The following is an 18,480-nucleotide window of genomic DNA, read 5'->3' on the forward strand; positions in this document are numbered from 1 at the left end:
GGGTGAGAAATGCCTGAAACTTCTGTTCTCACGTCCCTTTTTGTGTCAACCCTCTCTCCTTTTCCGTCCACCGTCACCTAAAATATACATTTGAATGTTTGAGAAATATCATTCATATTTGAGCTGAACTGAACCTGGTGTATTTATATAACTATTCAGCACTTAGATATTTTCATGATGTGTTTTTTTTTTTTTTACCTTTTCAGCAGAACTTGGAAAAATGTCAGAAAACAGACTGCATCATCTAAATACATGCATGGGGAGAAGCTTGGCTGAGATGCGGGTCTCTGAGAGGCCACACACTGCAGAGACACACGCCTTCCGCTCACACGCAGCACCACCCGCAGCTCCGCAGCCTAAAATTTAGCGTGCAGCCAGAGACAAACTCCGGCCCCAATGTCATGCCACTGAGAGACAGAATCTCATCGCTATTCCATCCCCAGACCAAATTATCCATAAAATCCTGGAAATATTTCAAAACTGTGTTCTGCAGTAATGCAGACGTGACATGTGTCTAGTAATCTACTACTGTGAGGTAAATATGCATTCACACGAGCACGCGCTCATATAAAACACACATATCTTAACATAGTCATAATACAGACCCAGCCCATTAGTTACAGGGTAAGGGCATTACTGGCCGACTGGAATAATGTTCATGAAATCCATGAAATCTTGAAATTATGGAATCTGCCTCAGCAGCTGTACTTTCTTTGCACCTGATAGACTCCACTGTTATGTTATTGTACTGCTTTTCTTGATGGACTTTGCTCGGAAAGAATGAAGAACGAATTAAGCAGGGGCTGTACATCCCGTCTTCAGCTCTGACAGGTTCCAAGTTTGTGACTGGGAAAATGCTGCATTGCAGCTGATGAGCTGATCGCTGTAATGCACTGAGCAGCACTTGAAAAAGCCGATACCCAGGTGCACCTTCTGCTTGGGGTACCTGTGGTCTCCGAGGAGGCGGCGGGCAGCGTGAGGTACAGAGCTCAATCGCAGACCTTAGCGCTTCCCCGGCCACCTCCTCTCTTAACAGGATAGTTAAGTGAGATCAAATTAAAAATGTCAGGAGAACATGTACCCGCTCATTAGAATGCAGGGCGCCGCCCACAGCCCCAATTTCATAAGTAACTCATACATCACAGCTGCCACACCCAACGCGGGCCGCACCAAACCCCACAGCAGCGATAGTAAGACGTATGATACTGAACAGACAGCAAAAAGGCCCACACTGTACCAAAAGCTTGGCAAGGGAAACAAAACCTTGTACTGTGCTCCGTCCATCCGGAATCCTGACACACAGTGGGCAAACAGGGTCTAAGTGCATTAACAGGGCTGGCCTCCTATTGTCTTAACGAGTGCAGCTAAAAATAAGAAGAGGGTGAATTCTTTCCACGTCGCAATACAAGGACCCCATTCTGTCAGGGAACGGGGAAGAAGCACAGTGAAAGATGGGAAACCTGGCTATTCCCCAAAAGGAGGGAGGGGGAATTAGCCACAAACAAAGGAGACTGACTGATAAAATCTCTCTTCTCCGTGTCGTCATCTGTCTCTGTCCATTCTGCTCCTTCTCTGCAGTTTATACTTCAAACCATAGATTAGATGGTACCCTAATGGTCAGTCACCCCCCCTCCCCCCCCCCATGCTTTATGTTGCTTCCTTGGGCAGTGCTTTCCTGCCAATCTCCAGGCACGCTTATGCATCTGACCGCGCAGATCTGTCACGTCAGTTCAAAAGGACATGCCAGCGATTATGGTGTTTTAGCCTAAAGGCCGCGCATTAAGCCCCAGACAGGCAGCTGCTGAAGTCTCCAGGAAGTCATTGACATTTCCATCCACACTGGCCGCTTATGTGTTCGGCTGTATCTGTAGGGTTAGAAGAGGATCTGGGAAGCAGCAAACATGACCTCTGTCTCATTAATTCCCACTGGCCTGACTTCAAGTTCTGTTTTCTTCTGCACTGATTAAAAGTATTACTCTACTAACAGCTACGTTCATCCGTCTTCTAATTGCTGACTCTGGTCAAGTTGCAGGGGAGCCTGGAGCCTGGAGCCTGGAGCCTCTCCCATGCTGCATATGGTGCAAAGCTGCAGTGCTCATTGTACCCGATGCCAGCCCATTGCAGGGCACACACATGCATGCACTATGGGCAATATAACGATGCCAGTTAGCCTAACTGTATGCATGTCAAATGCAGGGGGAATTCCCTGCCACATGGGGAGACGCAGAGCAGAGCAGAGGTGGGATTCAAACCCATAACCCTGGTGGTGTGAGCCAATCGAATAAATACATCAAAATAAAGATATGTTTGATTAATACAACTAAAACGCTCAACATTAATAATCCACATTCTCAAAACCCACTTTCTGTCATTCTGTTTTATATTCTGTATATTCAATATCCATTCATCCATCCACTCATTCAGTCATTTACCCATCACCAAACTGCGTGTCTAGCACAGCATCACTGACAAACATCAGTTTTATTTTTATGATTATTTCTGGAGTATTTACACTTCTCTGGACAAAGGTTGGTAGTGAGCAGCAATTAAATTAGAGGTGAACACAATAAATAAGTCAGGCAGATGAAAACATTTTGCACCCCTTGAATAATAACCTTTCCTTTCAGACTCACAGAAGAATGACAGGAGTACTTAGGAGCTTAATGTCTTAGTTTAAAACAAAGCACATGACCTCAACCCATAACCATGTGCCCGGCCAAGCATGGCTCCATAACACTCTCTCCGCACCCCCCCTGTCGACCAACAACCCCCCTCCCGTCGACCCCCTCCCCTTCCCGGTGACCTTGCTCCATCTCCCTCCCACAGTGTGTCAGTCGGGACATATAATTTTGCTGGTATAGGGTGGCTCTTTGCATTTCAAATGTAATCCCCTCCCCCCCCCCCCCCCCTCCATTACCCAGCCTGACCCCTCCCCCGGCCCAGTTAAATCGCGCTTTATTGGTAGGCTGGACTCTGCAGCATGGCACAGAACAAAAGTATAAACACAATGCAGCTTTAAAACCATCCCGTGCCATTTTTCTAAATGGAAGGATACTCCTAATGGGCGGGATGCATAACTCGCATATATGCTTTATGTGTGTTGTAAGAATGTTGTATTTGTATAAATTATTCATTGTTATATACATTTTTAATAACTACAGGGGAAAAAAACGGACACAAAAGATTCTGTGCTATCCCAAAGTCAGTCCTCGTTATCCATGTTCGCTCACACACAGGGCTATGGAGCTGTGAGCCTCAGAGCGAGGGCCCACCCCCGCACCCCCGGCCCTGCCCCACCCCCCACCTTAGAGCATGTGCCACGCCTAACCACTCGCTGCTGCTCGGAGCACAGCCCAGAGAATGAGCACTCAATGGGGAGGGACAGAGTCACACACCCCGGGGAAGGGAGGCCTTGCATCCAGGTATCTAGGGAGCAAGCGGGCCGTATCCAAACGGTATCCAGGCAGCAGCCGGGCAGCATCCAGACGCTATCCTCAGCGGAGTAAAACACTGCTGTTTTACTTCTGCTGCGAACCGCCTCCCCTTCTCACGAAACCAACACCGGAAGCATTCTGCTCCCTTGCCATCCTGTCAATCTCCATTTTCCATTGTTTCTTATTACATTTTACGGCGGCGTCTGCTTGCAGTTCAGAATTTGTATGGTGGAAATGCAGACCCAGGGGCGGCTGCTGTGATTCCCGGAGAGCCCTCCCTCAACAGGAAGCATCAATGGAATGGAAGTCACTTCGAATAAAAGCCATGCACATGTAACCGTGAGAGAGTGTTTCGAATGCACGCGTGGAGCTTGGAGACGCTTACTGCACCGTGCTAAACCTATCGCTGAGCCACACCACCGTAGATGCTCACCGCCTTCGTATCTGTGTTTGCTTTCATCCTCTTATATGAGGGAGCCGCATAATGTGATGTAAGGGGAAGGACAGCATGTGGGGTGGAGGATGAGGGGCAGAGGGTCCACAGGGGCAGAAGAAGAAACAAAATATGTTCCAGGAAAAGCAGGAGAAAGGGGATTCCTGACAATGTGGCTGATACGGTAAGTCCGAATCAAGGGGCGTGTGTAACACAACAGCCCCTTAAAAGTCAAACGTAAACACGTGCACACACGAATACATACATGGGCAAGCAACTGCCACCGCGACTGCTAAGATTATTATGCTCATACCTTATAAAAGATGGGCAAACATCAGTTTATAAAGGTAGAGTGAGCTATTCAAAGCTGTGCAGGGCAATAGATATAATGCAGAGATCTGAGCAAATAGATAAAATACCACACAGCACAATTTCCTACACGGCTGCCTCACAGTTGCTCAGATCTCTGCTGCATGCACTCCTCTCTACATGCTCTGTGCAGGTACTGTACACATGTGGCAGGCAGCTTTTAAAACCCCTCATGTGAGGCAAATAATAATAATTGAAGATAAACCGATTTAAAAACGCCCAAGCCTGCCGGTCTCCTACAACCAGAGTTACAACACATATCATTATGTGATATTTTCATCATCACTGCTGTTGCAAGCAACTATAAATGCAGCCTGAAATTTTTGCAGATTAAATCCTGCCACTCAGACTGCCAGCCCTAACACAACACAGCATGAGATGGCAAAGGTGATGCCCCAAACCTGGCCTTACCTTGCAGCTGAAATGATGACCAGTGACCAGCTCCTTTGCCCCGTTTGTGTTTTTCCCCCACCTCTCTTATTTCCTATTCAATAAATAGATTCTGCGTACTGTTCTGTACTGCTGCTGCAGAGATACCAGAAACACGCCCTTTTCTCTTGGTCCTCTCACTCCCTCCCTCTCCCTGATTGGCTGTTTGGTAAGGATGACATCACCCTCTCTCCCTCTCAGCATTACAGTCAATCCTGTTACTACTTCTCAGCCCCTCCCAATGCCTCCACTTCTTTCTCCTGTTCCTCCACCCAGCCCCCACCCCCCTCTCTTTCATTTACACCTCTCTCCGGTGATGCAGCTGTTCCTCAATTATAACAGATGAGCCCCGTTTCAAACCTTTTTAGCACCCTCATTGAATGTTGGATCCTTCGGAGGCAGACTCTGCATTCATTTTATTCTCCAGGAATGATTGTCTTTAATGGGCTTAGCCTGCCTGTGAATCTCTAGATGTGTAATCCCTAAGGAAGAGAGCTTCATCCAAACAAGTTATCCACGGATAAAGAGCAACTATACTTTTCTCTCAGTTGTAGACAAATTATGTCTATTGAACGTGGGCTAATTACCAATATTTGCAGAGCACTCCATGGCAGATGTAAGGGGAATTAATGTTCAAATTAGAAGCAGAATACACAGATGGCCATATAACTCAATATCTACTTTAAATGCAATTATTTTACCTTCCCTGTATTTTCTGAAATGTTGCTTCTTCGCATCATATATCTCAAAGAGGAATAAAGGGCAACAGACAGGAATAAAGTTAATGGTTGGCATATATTGCACTGTAGGGGCAGGACCATCTTCTGTTGCAATCCTCTCCATTGTACACTAACAGCTGGGGTGTTTACATGGAGTTGAAGATAGTTTTCCTCTGCCCTGAGGTAAAGCAGAATAGCAGACTGGGCCCCACACCAAAAACCAGGCCAGTGGGAATTAATGAGACAGAGGTCATGTTTGCTGCTTCCCAAATCCTCTTCTAACCCTACAGATACAGCCGAACACATAAGCGGCCAGTGTGGATGGAAACTTGAGTAAGAGTGTTGACCACCTGACCAAAGGTTCAAGGCATCAGGTCTGTCCTCGTCCACAAGAGAGTGTGCCAGGATGGAGACAGCAGTATAAGGCCGAGCCTCCTTTGGTGGGTTTGGTGGGATTTGTCAATCAAACTAATTTACTGTATTAGTTTAAACCAACCCACAAACCCACTGTGGGTTTTTAAGTTTCATTTTCTCCATCAAACCTCTCAAGCCTGGTGCACAAGTCAAGCTCAGCCTGGCATCCCTGTACATGACAGCTGGTTATAAACACTGACAACAGCAGACCAGGACCTAGGAGTGAACACACTGACGAATTCCATGCCAGTGCACTGCGCCAGAATGAGACTAGCTTTGTGAAAAACAGTACATTTGGGCAACCTTACAAAATTGGATTCTTCCATATTTATGCCAGTTAAATAATTGACTTTGGATGGAGGCCCAGCAGCTAGAACACTTTAGTGTTTTGGGCCACAAGTATATAAACTATTCATCATCCACTTCCAGGAATCACTTCTGCAGTCGTGACCATGGTGAATGTTAATGAACCCCAAGGCAGGAGACAGGCCACATATGGGATGGGAACCGTACCTGGAAAATATCACTCCAACCACCTGGCCCCAGGATGAAACACTCATGGCATATGGATCAGGACCTGCCAGTCATTAGTAAATAGGACTGCCTACTTTAAACGAAACAGACTTGTGTACAGATTGGGGACCTATTATCTGTCCTCTTTCCATAGAAGAACAATTCAATTTAGACAAGCACACATATCACATTATCTTCCCTTCTGTCTGACTCCTTTTCCTCTTGGTCATCAACAGCCCACAAAATTGAAATCTCCCTCCCATCCTCATTTACCATCCCCCTGTATTGCGGCCCTTTTTGGGATTTTTCAGTACCTTCTTAACAACATAAGGATTTCCAATTTATTACACAGAATATTCCATAAATCAGTCATTGTGGGTGTTGTCCTGGCATGTTTTTGTTGGGACACATGTCCCTCCAGCACAGCTAATCAAAAGAAACAAAATCTTCTCTCTCCCACCAGTTCAGCTACAGTAAAAATGACTCAGCAGGGATCGATTGGAGGATGTTCTGATATGGATTCAATTAAATATTAATTTGCGGTAAAGGGACAGGAAGCTGAAAATCAAAACATGACGACAGGAGCTGAAAACAGAGGAATGGACATACATACCAGAGAAATTATATATAAATAACGGCTGATGTGTGGATGGAAGGTAAAGTAAAGATCAAACTGGTATAGACAGCAATAAAATCCCATTTTAACTTCTTTGACCTCCACTTAATAGTCGCTGAGACCTAAAGGAGGTTCTTTCAGCTCTGGGATTGTAAGGTCCTACTCAAGGTCACTACAGGAAAAAAATGCCTAACACGGACTACAAAACGAAACAGAGGAAACGCCGGCAACTAGCACTAAACACAGGCGACAGCATTTTGGAACAAAAATGCAGCTGGTGAAATGTGACCTGCTCACAGAGAGCATAAGCTGCAGCGACGCATGAGGAGAAAAGCATTCGGCTGATCCATGTGAATTTCTTGTTAACGAAACTTGAGGAATCTAAGGAGAGACATGATGAGCAGAGGTTCACCGTGGACAAGTTGCCAGTTCATCACGGGGGATAGCCATTCACAGACACCCACACGGAGTAGTTTCACGCTTGAGTAAACCAATTATCACTAATGTCAAACTCAGGTTCTTGTAGGCCATATGCCAATGAAATGAAAATTACTGGCTGTTTGGCTCAGCAAGAAGGTCATCGCCCCCTAGTGGACTCGAATGCACATTAGACCTGACATTTTCTAGACATGAAACAAAACGCAGCAAAACGAGGATCTATTTTCATTCATTTCCTCCCATTTCTCATTCACTCATACAAGGTAATTTCAGGATAAGAAAAACATGGCCTTCAGGCTATATGGACAAGGTGAAAATCTATCTGTTTATTTTAAATTACTAAAGGAATTTTACATTTCAACTCACTAGGAGACAAAAATTACCGCATGTGATGAAGCTGAAAGCAGGACAAGATATTGAACTAGAGATTTTTCTATCAGATTTTTTTTTACACCAGAGATAAGTGTGATATGTTGCGTGAGACAGGAATTACTGATCTGCGAGCCTCAGAGCTCATCGGTATGTACACAAACGACCAGCAATTTCTGTTTTAAAATCAGTCTTTCTGGAACATTCACAACTTCTTCCACTAACTTCGCAGCTGTCCAGATGCTCCTTCTGAATTTCTGAAGGACTTAAAGTTTAGATTAATTTAGCTTATCTGCTCATGTACAGTACATCATTATCATCATTCCATGCCATCATTTTTAATTTCAGCACCTTAGGAACTCAATTATAGACACATGCCAGAAATTACACTACTAGCATTTGTAGGACATTTTTCAAAGCTTTACTGCTTTCATGATACCCACAATTCTGAGAACCAGTAACCCTGACCATCATACGTTCTTGTTTGCTGGTTGACCAAAGAACTGTAGTCCCCATCAAGAAGTTCCCCAAGTCTCTACGGCTGCATGCGAAGGGCTCCATCCAGGCGAATCACCTCCCCGTTGATCATAGGATTCTCAGCCAGTGAGGTCACCAGATGGGCATACTCCGCGGGGTCACCCAACCGCGAGGGGAAAGGCACCTGGCGAGCCAGGAAACTCTGCACCTTCTCAGGCAGTCCAGCTAACAGGGGGGTGGAGAAAAGACCTGCAAAACACAATTATGAAAGGTTACAACGAAATCAACGTTATGCGTGTTTCTCCGGTGTGGTCTTCCAGGGGTGGAATGAGGAACCAATCCAGAACTGCTCATCACATTTCCTCAATCTCCAAGCAATGCCCTAAGAGGAATCTGTTCAAGGAACACACAGCCCCACTGTACGAATTCTTAGTTTTACACTTTGTCCTTTAATTTAAATAGCTCTATCAGCACATTTTTGCTATGCTTGAAAGGTGTCGTATAAACTCTTGCTCGTACTACTTACACTTAAATGGCATTCACAAACCTGTTTAGGCTTCAGATAGCTGTATGCTTGTAATCTGCCTGCTTCGTACATCACTTCCACTGAAGTTAATTCTCCTAATTATAAGTACACTGTGTGACATTTACTCTTTACCAGTTACCCCACTTATGGACAGACAATCCGGCCCCATGCATTTTATTCATCTCCTTTCCAAACAAAAAGCGCGTTTCACTTTTTAACTTGTATGTCTACCAAAGATTTAGCAAAAAAAAAATCCAATGGAAAAAAGACATAACAGGAGCTAATGGTATGACCTGTGTGGGGAAAAGGCAGAGCGCCGCTGCCAGCAAGGGGAATATTCCCCCCAAACAGACATGAAGTCACAGCTCAACACAGCAGTTATTTAAGCTGCGCAGGTACCAGGCGGTTAGCAGATGCATTCAGCTGCGCAGACTGACCAGGTGCAATGGTGACCACACGGATGCCCATGGGTGCCAGGTCTCGAGCAATGGGGAGAGTCATGCCAACAATTGCTCCCTTGGAGGCAGAGTACGCAACCTGGCCAACCTGGGAGGGGCAGAAGCAGATGTACAGGGGGGCAGTTACACCGCTTGGCTGTTTCACACATGGTTCAAGTCTATTAATCAACTAGACAGGTGCTAATTAGAGATGCGTCGATTGTAAATTTCTTGGCCGACTCGGTGTTCTGATTTTTCCAAGTGTGATGTGCCGATACAGATTTTTGCTAATTCTGATTTTCTTTCCAAGAACTATAATTGACAGGATATACAAACAAAAAAAATCAGCTTTTCTTAAATGCAATTTTTTTTTTCATAATAAAAAAAAATTCTTAAACTAGTCTCACAATAAAGTGCTCTGTGACTGGAAAGCGATGCAAATAACCAGTAAATGAAAATGAGTTGCTCTACACCCAACTTTATCTGGCATATTTTACTTTACCAAAACAAGAGCAGGGGCAACAGACTTAAATAACAAAACAAATCTGTTACTTATAATTTTCCAGTACGTTTAAAATTCACCAAATACACAACATTGACCTTTTTCCTCTTTTTTTTACTCCCTTAAAATAAAGTCCATAGGATTCAAACCCCCAAATAAAACTGAAGTGTACTATTCTCTTCCAAATAATAATAGGTACAGGGTAATATTACTAATACCAACATCGCATGTTACGCAAATACAATTCTTTCACCGCTAGTGAGCTGGATTAAGAGCAGACATTTTCATAATGTACAGACATTATAGCACAGGTGTCATAGGAAAAAAACCTTAGCCAGCTTTGCAATTTCAATTAATATTCAACATATACTAGATAATCTTGAAAAGGAATAATCAGTTTAAAGTTTACCTCCAACGTTTCACCACATTTTCATGGTGGTTCCCACACGGTTTATTTTGTAATATATCGATTATATTACATAGCTTCGTATCATCTTCACTCACAGTGAAGAACTTTAACAAGTTACATGAGACTGACCAGTCGGTCTCCAGCATCTCTAGTACTAATGATCGAAGACACTGAAACCTCACTACAGCTTTAATAAAAAGTGTTATCAAACCCTGAAATTGGTTATAATGTGGCTGTCAGTTACCTGACCGTCAAACGCAGCCACGCTAGCGGTGTTGATGATGCAGCCCCTGTGCCCATCAGCATCAGGCTCATTTTTTCCCATCTCCCCCGCAGCCAGCCGGATCACGTTGAAGGTGCCTGCAGCATTGACCTGACCCATAAAAGGGAGAACAGTGGTAGCGATGCCTCAGGTACGAGGACAGGGACAGACATACACAAACAGCAATGGCCCACGTGCGAGACCACAGGAACACTCACAGTGAGGACCCTGGTGAAATCCTCTAGGCTGTGAGGCAGGTCCTTCTTGAAGTTGTATGTCTTTACTGCCACTGCAATGCCGGCACAATTCACTGCCAAATCCAGACGGCCAAACTTTTCCCGTGCCAGAGTCACGGCTGAGCGGACATCGGCCTCAGAAGTCACCTGAGGGGAGAGAGCCGGCCACAGAGCTCAGGCTGTCATAAAACCACATGTTGATGCCTGAAAATGCCGTACTTTTTCCAACCCTAACCCTAGTCTCAGTTTCACAATTTTTTTTTAATCGGACATTATGGAACTACTGCACCACCTTAACGTTTCAAAAGTTTCTGAAACAGCATCATAATCATAAGAATGACACAGAATTTAACTACAGTTTCACAAATATCTACCGGATTTACGCAATGCAGCACAAAGCATATGGCCAGGGGAAGGACGCCCGGCATAGGTAGCTGTTACGTTCCTGAAATGTCACTCACGTCGGCGGGAGCGAAGGCGCAGCGGTCTCCAAGGCTTTTAGCCACATTGAGGCCATCGGAACTGGGCAGGTCAAGGATGACGGCACTGGCCCCTTGGCTCACCAGCCTCTCCACGGTTGCCTTCCCCAGCCCAGAGGCACCCCCCGTCACAAGCCCCACCATGCCCTGCAAAACATGGAAGGGCACTGGAGTAATGCATACACCACAAAAAGCAACATAGAATGTCGAAGCAAAACAGTACTCAACAGTGAGAAACCGGGTCACTCAAAACACCAGCCTTTTAATTAGCTGGAAAAAAATCAATGCGAGACAAATTCATGATTTGACATTTACCTAGTGTTGTCATGTTCGTAAGGAGATTTAACTTTAAATGATCTATCGAACTTAATTAGTGCCTTAACTGCTTAAGCAACTAATGCTCGGTAATTTGACCTAAAGAATCAGACCCGACGCTGCATATTAACCAAATGAAGACTATTCCTTCTCACTTGGCGGCTGTATTCTCCTTCTCACCTTGATGCGCCGAATGTTCGCCATCTTCTCGCGCTGCGCGTGGCTCCATGACGTATAAAGAGTGCGAATCCCAGACCAAACAAATCGACCGCCGTGTCCTTAATGCCCATGTCATCAAAAGAATTACCAGTCTCTATTAATCGAACTTGTGCGGCGTTTTATTTCAAGCTTAATCTGTTCTCTTTGAATGGTTGTTTTAAAGAGAAGGACGCAAATGTTCTCTGCATTGCAATGAAATGCCACTGCCACTATAGTGGCAGAGTTGGATTGTCTTTTTTCAGAGTGGCATGCTACAGACAAGCCAGGAGTTGTCGGGGTTCCTCCCTAGTGTCAACACAAGAAAAGACATTTGCAAAATACTAAATCAGACCGAAGATTCATATGGATAGCAAACTGTCAAAGCATATTTTCAGTAACATTGTACAACTATGTGTAATTACACAATTTCTAAATGAGCAGAATATTTAATTTACTTATTAAAATAATAATCAATTGTGATACTGTGCTGTTTGAAAGCTTAAATATATCAGACAAAGATTATACCTACTTAAAATAGAGTAGAACATCAGACTGGTTGGACCCACCTCCTCTACAATCTGGTCTGGTTATCTCTGAACCAATCATTTTTCCTTCTGCCTTCAGTGTAAGTAAAACGTATGTCAGAAATTACGGGGTGACTTCAACATATATTTTTACTATAATAAAACCAGATAAACTTCTATATCTGTCCAAACTATTTTAAACACATAACAGTACAACAAGCGATGCAGGCATTTCAAGTTGTTTGGTGTGAAGACAAAACGCTGCATGACTTGGAAAGGGTATGTCAGAAATGAAACTTGTGTTTTGGGACAAATCTGCTAAATTAGTAGATTTATGTGCAACTCTGCCGATGTGTATCTCTGTATATGCAATGTATATGCCATTTGCTTCACAACTGCACGACGTGTGCAAAAGTGTAAAAGTAATTTGGGATAGCCGCTCTGTCGCGTGGCTCCGCAATTAGTGCAAGTGATGAAACGCCGTTAGAAATATCAGCACTAGCCATCAACGTATCTGTATCACACTGCGGGAGAAAAAACGTGATGTATCGATTTATCATCCCACACCTAAAGTATATAGTGCACCCCCCCTGCCCATACATTGTATGGGGGGAGGGGGGCAGGGGCCTCAAATGACGATGGAAGGGAACACTGTGGCTCAGTGGGCTAAGCCTGTGTGCCTGTAATCACAAGGTCGCCGGTTAAACCCAGCCTCAGCACGTCTGCGGGTCCTTAAGCAAGGCCCTTAACCCCCAGCTCCCTGGGCGCCGCTAAGGGTGGTAGCCTATTGCGGACAGCTTACTCTACAAAGAGCAAGTTGATGGAGGCGTAAAAGACAATTTCCCCACAAGGATCAATAAAGTATCTATTTTTAAATTTTTTATTTAATTAATTATGTCAGGTGGTTGGGCAGCCGGTTGACCTTGGACCCCAGAGGTATTATTTTCTCCCTACTTGGGCATCTATCTTTCATTTCTGTCTTCCCTTTTCCATCTTTGAATTATTCTGTATGAATGATGTAGGGATGTATTACACGGTATCTGGTCTGTAGAGCAATCTTTAACAGTGATGTCTGCAGTGGCATTTTCGTCTTGCCTGTCCCGCACTGTGTAATCTTGGCGTAGGCCCAGCCCATCTGGTTTAATGACCACAAGGCCCACCAGAAACACTTAAGATGGCTGCTTACTTCAGACGAAATCAGCCGGAATCTACAGTTTGGTAATACAACACATGACACGTGATCAGCACGCTGCCTGCGCAGGGACACCAGGCAAAGTGTTTCGTTTGCCCACCCAATGGCCACAGTTGGCTGACATAAATCTGACACCACGAGGTTGGTCGACAGGACTAATTATGTAGTTACTAGCATGCTTTGCACAGCACCATTCATATGCTTAAATAGTGTACATTAATATTTGTATTCCTGTTTAACTGTTCATAGTAAATGTTGTAACCATGTAACGTTTGCTGTGGAATGTGTGTGTTCCATGAGCGTGTAACCATGAGTGTAGTTTGAGTAGTTGGCTTCCCTCTGTGCCGCTTTTAGTATTGAACCAACAGAACAACTTCCGTTTTAAAAAAGTTGTCATCTCCTTTATTAAAACAATTCACGCGCTCTCCACACTTATTAGCGCTCTGCATGTGCGTGTACTCCCATCTCAGGCATTCTGCACCCTCTAGAGCTATGATGAACAATGTGCCAACGTCGTTTTAAGTTTGTGACAGATTGTTTTCACCAATGTATTTGATTTTGTCTGGATGTCATTTGATGTTTATGGCCACATTTAATCTGAGGTATGGAAGAGATGGGGGGGGGGGGGGGAGGGGGATTACACTACACTGGGAAGCTGCACAGTGTTTCCTTGACACTTTATATACTTGTTAATTTTTAAAACACTGTCATCTGTATACTTCCATCCATCCATCCATCCATCTTCCAAACCGCTTATCCTTCTGGGTCGCGGGGGGTCCGGAGCCTATCCCGGAAGCAATGGGCAGGAGGCAGGGAACAACCTAGGATGGGGGGCCAGCCCATCGCAGGGCACACTCACACACCATTCACTCACACACGCACACATAAGGGCAATTTCGCAAGTCCAATTAGCCTCAGCATGTCTTTGGACTGTGGGGGGAAACCGGAGTACCCGGAGGAAACCCCACGATGACATGGGGAGAACATGCAGACTCCACACACACGTGACCCAGGCGGAGACTCGAGCCCGGGTCCCAGGCAAAAGTGCTAACCACTGCACCACCATGCCGCCCCCCCATCTCTAAACTTGATGGAGAAAATTAATTACTATTAACCTATTAGTTACCAATATTCTGAAGATTTCCTCATGTTCCAGTATAGAGCTGGATCAGCCACCCACCGCTTTGAACCGGTTCTATCACATCAGCTGTTTGAGGCAGTCATGCAGAGTAGCGGTTTCACTCATCAACTTAATTTAACAGATCAGCAGATAAAATCTCTACCTGGGTTTCGCGTCCGGCCCCATCAAATATCACCAGCATGCGGCTCGACCCACAGTGGATCTACAGTCGGCTAGTTCAGCAGCTGACTAACTAGTAATGAGACCAGGGCTGGCTGATAGGCAGGGCTGGAAGTGGTGGCTTTTCCACTAAAATGCAAGCATGAAGATAATGTTACGATGGTCCAGGTTACGATGGTCCATGTTAGGGTATTTGGGTTTTGGGTATTCCAGTTCCATTCCGTTTTTCACATTCAGTACATTATAAAATAAATTACATGAGATATTCAACACTTTATTATAAAATAGGCTTTGTATTAATGATTTTGCCCAACTGTAGGCTAATGTAAGCGTTCTAAGCATGTTTAAAAGCTTAGGTTACTGTTAGCTTAGGTTACTGTATTAAAATACCATTCCGTCTTACAATACTTTCGCCTTACGAAAGGTTCATCAGAACAAAACCCCATCGTGACCCACAGAGCATTTGTTTCCTGGGCCAGTTCATCAAGGAATAATGTGTACAAGCATAAAAGACGTAACAGCTCCTGCAGCTCATACAGCAATTTTGCAAATGAAAAAAAAACCCAATAGCAGTGAATGTGATGAGAAAACGAAGAAACAGTCCAGCACTGAATGACTGGAAAAGGAGGCTGAAAAGCATTACTGTGCAAGGCAGTAAGTTGTATAGTTATCTCCAAAACGGGGCTTGCTATCCCAAACCCCAACAACGACACAACTTGCTACCTCACCCCAGTGCAGCCCTATACCCAGTGCTCTTCAGACTACATGAAAACTGCATCATTTTCATTACTATTCAGATTCAGATTCTTTATTGTCTCCACAGCAACGAAATTTAATAGAGAATAGACAAATTAGTAACAATAAAACAGACCAGCACGATAAAACAGTCATATCCCATAGTTTCAACATATTGCACATTTCACCTTCTAGACAAACGAGCTGAAGAAACTGATCCATACTTTAACCAATTTTTTTTTGCCGTAACATCCATGAATTTTGAGCACCTAAAGTGTCATGCAACAGGTGTAGTACAATGACCACGCTTCTCCCCGAGAGGCAGGCTTCCCAGTCTCCGTTGATGTGTGGCTGCCGTGGGAAAGACAGTAGGTTGTATAGTTATCTCCCAGATCTGGTGTGATCCTAAAACTATACAAACTACTACCTCATCCTACAGCAAGCAGTTATTCGGCAGGTGTGTTAATGTGTCCACTTCTGTCCTGGGAAGATGGACGACTCGCGGAAAGGCAGGAGGGCGGGAAAATGTGCACATTGGGTCTGCTGACAAATGCCAAATGAAGAGGGCAGAGGCAATGAATGTGGACAGCAACAGTGAAGAATTCCCTTAGAAACCCACACGGATTACCATATGATTGTGAGACTATATGCCATACACACACACACCATAAATATCACAATGATTCCTAATATAATGGTAATTATATCACATTATGATTGTTTACAAACATTAAGGTAACACCAAACAAAAAATGTTAGTGACTATAAAAAGATTAAAACTGCTAAAACTGCCTGCTCATTTAAGCAAGTAGATGGCACCATCCTGGAAAGTGATTCCCACTCAGCAGAACATCAATAAATCTCCACAAAAGTACCGAAGAGATCAGTGAAAGGAGTGAGATCAGAGTCAGGTTGAAGTTTGGAATCTTCAAGGTAAATTTCACAAAAGATACCCGATCTTCTGATCGATGCATTAAAAAGTCACAGCTTGAAGAGTCTATGCAAACATTTTTAGAAAATGATGTTTGGTATCACTAGAAGAAATAACAAAGATTTTGGAATTTAATATACATGGTCATAACCTGAATTCCAGGTTGTTTTTTTATAATACAAAAGTATCCACTCCATGATGTTCCATGCTATGGCTGAAATAACTCTTGCCTACAGCTAGAGTAACATAATCTATATGCAGGGTACTACAACATATTTCCCAACCAGAAAAACAAGTTTGCAGTAAGATAAGTGATGCTATATACTGTTCGCTCATGCACACATAAATTACAAGTCGCTTAACCCGCAGGATTACAAGACAAGTTCGCTAAAGATTAATTGGTGACAAGTGTCATAGCAAGGGTTTTTTAAAACTAAATCAACATCAACATCTTGACAGATGCGGAAGTTGTTTACATTGACAAAATAATACCACTTTATTAAACCAAAAGGTGTATAGATTTTTATTCATAACGTATTTCAATTAAAAGAAATAATACAAGAGATTTTCAACATTATTGTGAAAATGAGGGGGGAAGTTAAATAACAAAAACTGTAGCACGTTGGTAAGTTACATTACCATCTCCTTCAGTGTTCAGCGATTGCCCGCGGAGCTCAGGGCAATCATAATATTAAAGATAATATACAACACAGCGGAAGAAACTGTAGACGCTTCCACACATATGGATTCATGTACTTATCAGGCTCTAGAATCTTTTATTTACTTGCTGACAGGGCAGGTTAACAGAGGAACTATTTACATTATTAACCTAGAAAATATACAAATAAATAATGCTTATCAATTGCCACGAGGTTTGTATTTCATATGAGCTAGACTGTTATTTATGCTGTATTGGGCAGAAGATTATTACATCGTAACTGCCTAATTATAAGTTGACCAGATACCTGCTAACTGCTTAAATGGAAGAACCGCCCAGTATCATTGAGGGCAATTCCAAGCAACGGTAAATTAACTTAACGCAGGAGGACTGAAATATTGCACAAACTACCGTCCCCAGCTGATGGACCTCAGAGTGTGAATTCAGCAGCTATCGATGCCAACTTAGACACACGGGCGGGTGCTGAACCACAGCTGCAGACCGGACTGAAGTGACAGTCTGTGGAAAGAGACGCGGCATGATGCCAACTGGGCATATTCACTGAACCCACTATACATCTCACCTAACATGCATTATAGAAACGCATTAATAATTTTATAACGTAGAACAAGCGTCTGCACAATAACCGGTGTCTTCATAGCTAAAGTGCATTTGAATAGTAACCGCTAGCAGCCATACAACCCAACCTAACCTAACCATCAACACAGTTGGCTAAAAGCAGTGCATATGAAACTTTACTAGCTGCTTAGGAATATAAGCACAGCCACCCGGCATCCCATTCTGACGTTCCACTCTCTACCCCTTCTGGGTCAGTCCCTCCCGGACACACACTCCAAGTGCCCTAACCTTAAACCCTTTGGACTCTCGTCCCAGCAGCTCTCACAGATCACATAATGAATGCGGTTCGACGGATTTTTCTCTTGTCCTCCTGTTTCCCGAATCCCACAGACCCGCCTTCGTTGCTACCCGGAAACCAGCCCGGCCAGTAGCAGGAGCGAATGTAAGGACATACCCAAGGAACGTAGCTTGGACCAGTTCGGTTCAGCTCAGCTCACCTCCGCCATTTTACAACAGAGAGCACGGGAGTGCGAGTGCAGGCGATAAACCCCCGGCGCCTTCTCATTGGGCAGCTGAGTCTCGCGGAAAGCCTGCATCGAAAACGAGGCTGCCGAGCGAAAAGCGCTGAAAACTGTCCCGCTTATGTGAACAACAACGAACAACAATAGTAATAATAGGAAGTCGCAGCCCTATACCGGGTAAGCGTCCGGAAGATACAAATATATTCATGAAAAACACTTAGTGGAACGAATGAGTATAGACAGAGGACTTGTGGGGCCTGGAGTTGTTTACACACATCTCAAAAATATCTTTGACCTACTCTTAATTCAACTGTCCTATTCGCTATTTACAATGTTACAACTACAAATGGCTGACATATATTGTGTGTTCAGTTTGCTTTACCGATCATGCACCAAGACCTTCTCTGCTGTATAAAGTTAGTGCATATTTGTTACTAATACTTCTAAATAAAAAAGCCGTGATTA

The 18,480-nt window shown here is 44.0% G+C and overlaps 2 protein-coding genes and 1 long non-coding RNA gene across 7 annotated transcripts in view; all 3 read right to left on the reverse strand.

The window, feature by feature from the left end:
- Nucleotides 1-4,799, reverse strand: part of LOC125747793 (neural cell adhesion molecule L1-like) — a 44,291-nt gene extending 39,492 nt beyond the window's left edge. For all 5 annotated transcript variants that reach the window (XM_049023291.1, XM_049023292.1, XM_049023290.1 and 2 more), the window contains exon 1: nt 4,648-4,799. The gene's annotated coding sequence lies outside the window, so the exon portion shown is untranslated. The remainder of the gene's footprint in view (nt 1-4,647) is intronic.
- A 2,868-nt stretch (nt 4,800-7,667) lies between these two features.
- hsd17b10 (hydroxysteroid (17-beta) dehydrogenase 10) lies at nt 7,668-11,761 on the reverse strand. The gene is made up of 6 exons (XM_049023428.1): nt 11,558-11,761; nt 11,045-11,209; nt 10,566-10,730; nt 10,330-10,458; nt 9,175-9,283; nt 7,668-8,460 (listed from the first exon to the last, which is right to left on the reverse strand). The coding sequence occupies exons 1-6, from the start codon at nt 11,579-11,581 to the stop codon at nt 8,270-8,272; spliced, it is 783 nt and encodes a 260-aa protein (XP_048879385.1). The 5' UTR covers nt 11,582-11,761; the 3' UTR covers nt 7,668-8,269.
- Nucleotides 11,762-11,806: 45 nt separating this feature from the next.
- On the reverse strand, nt 11,807-18,121 carry LOC125747872 (uncharacterized). Its single transcript, XR_007399385.1, has 4 exons — nt 15,754-18,121; nt 14,575-15,677; nt 12,105-12,193; nt 11,807-11,881 (listed from the first exon to the last, which is right to left on the reverse strand). It is a non-coding gene; the product is annotated as an uncharacterized LOC125747872 (long non-coding RNA).
- Nucleotides 18,122-18,480: the final 359 nt, after the last annotated feature.

This window comes from Brienomyrus brachyistius, chromosome 8, assembly GCF_023856365.1.
Source record: "Brienomyrus brachyistius isolate T26 chromosome 8, BBRACH_0.4, whole genome shotgun sequence".
Taxonomy (NCBI): domain Eukaryota; kingdom Metazoa; phylum Chordata; class Actinopteri; order Osteoglossiformes; family Mormyridae; genus Brienomyrus; species Brienomyrus brachyistius.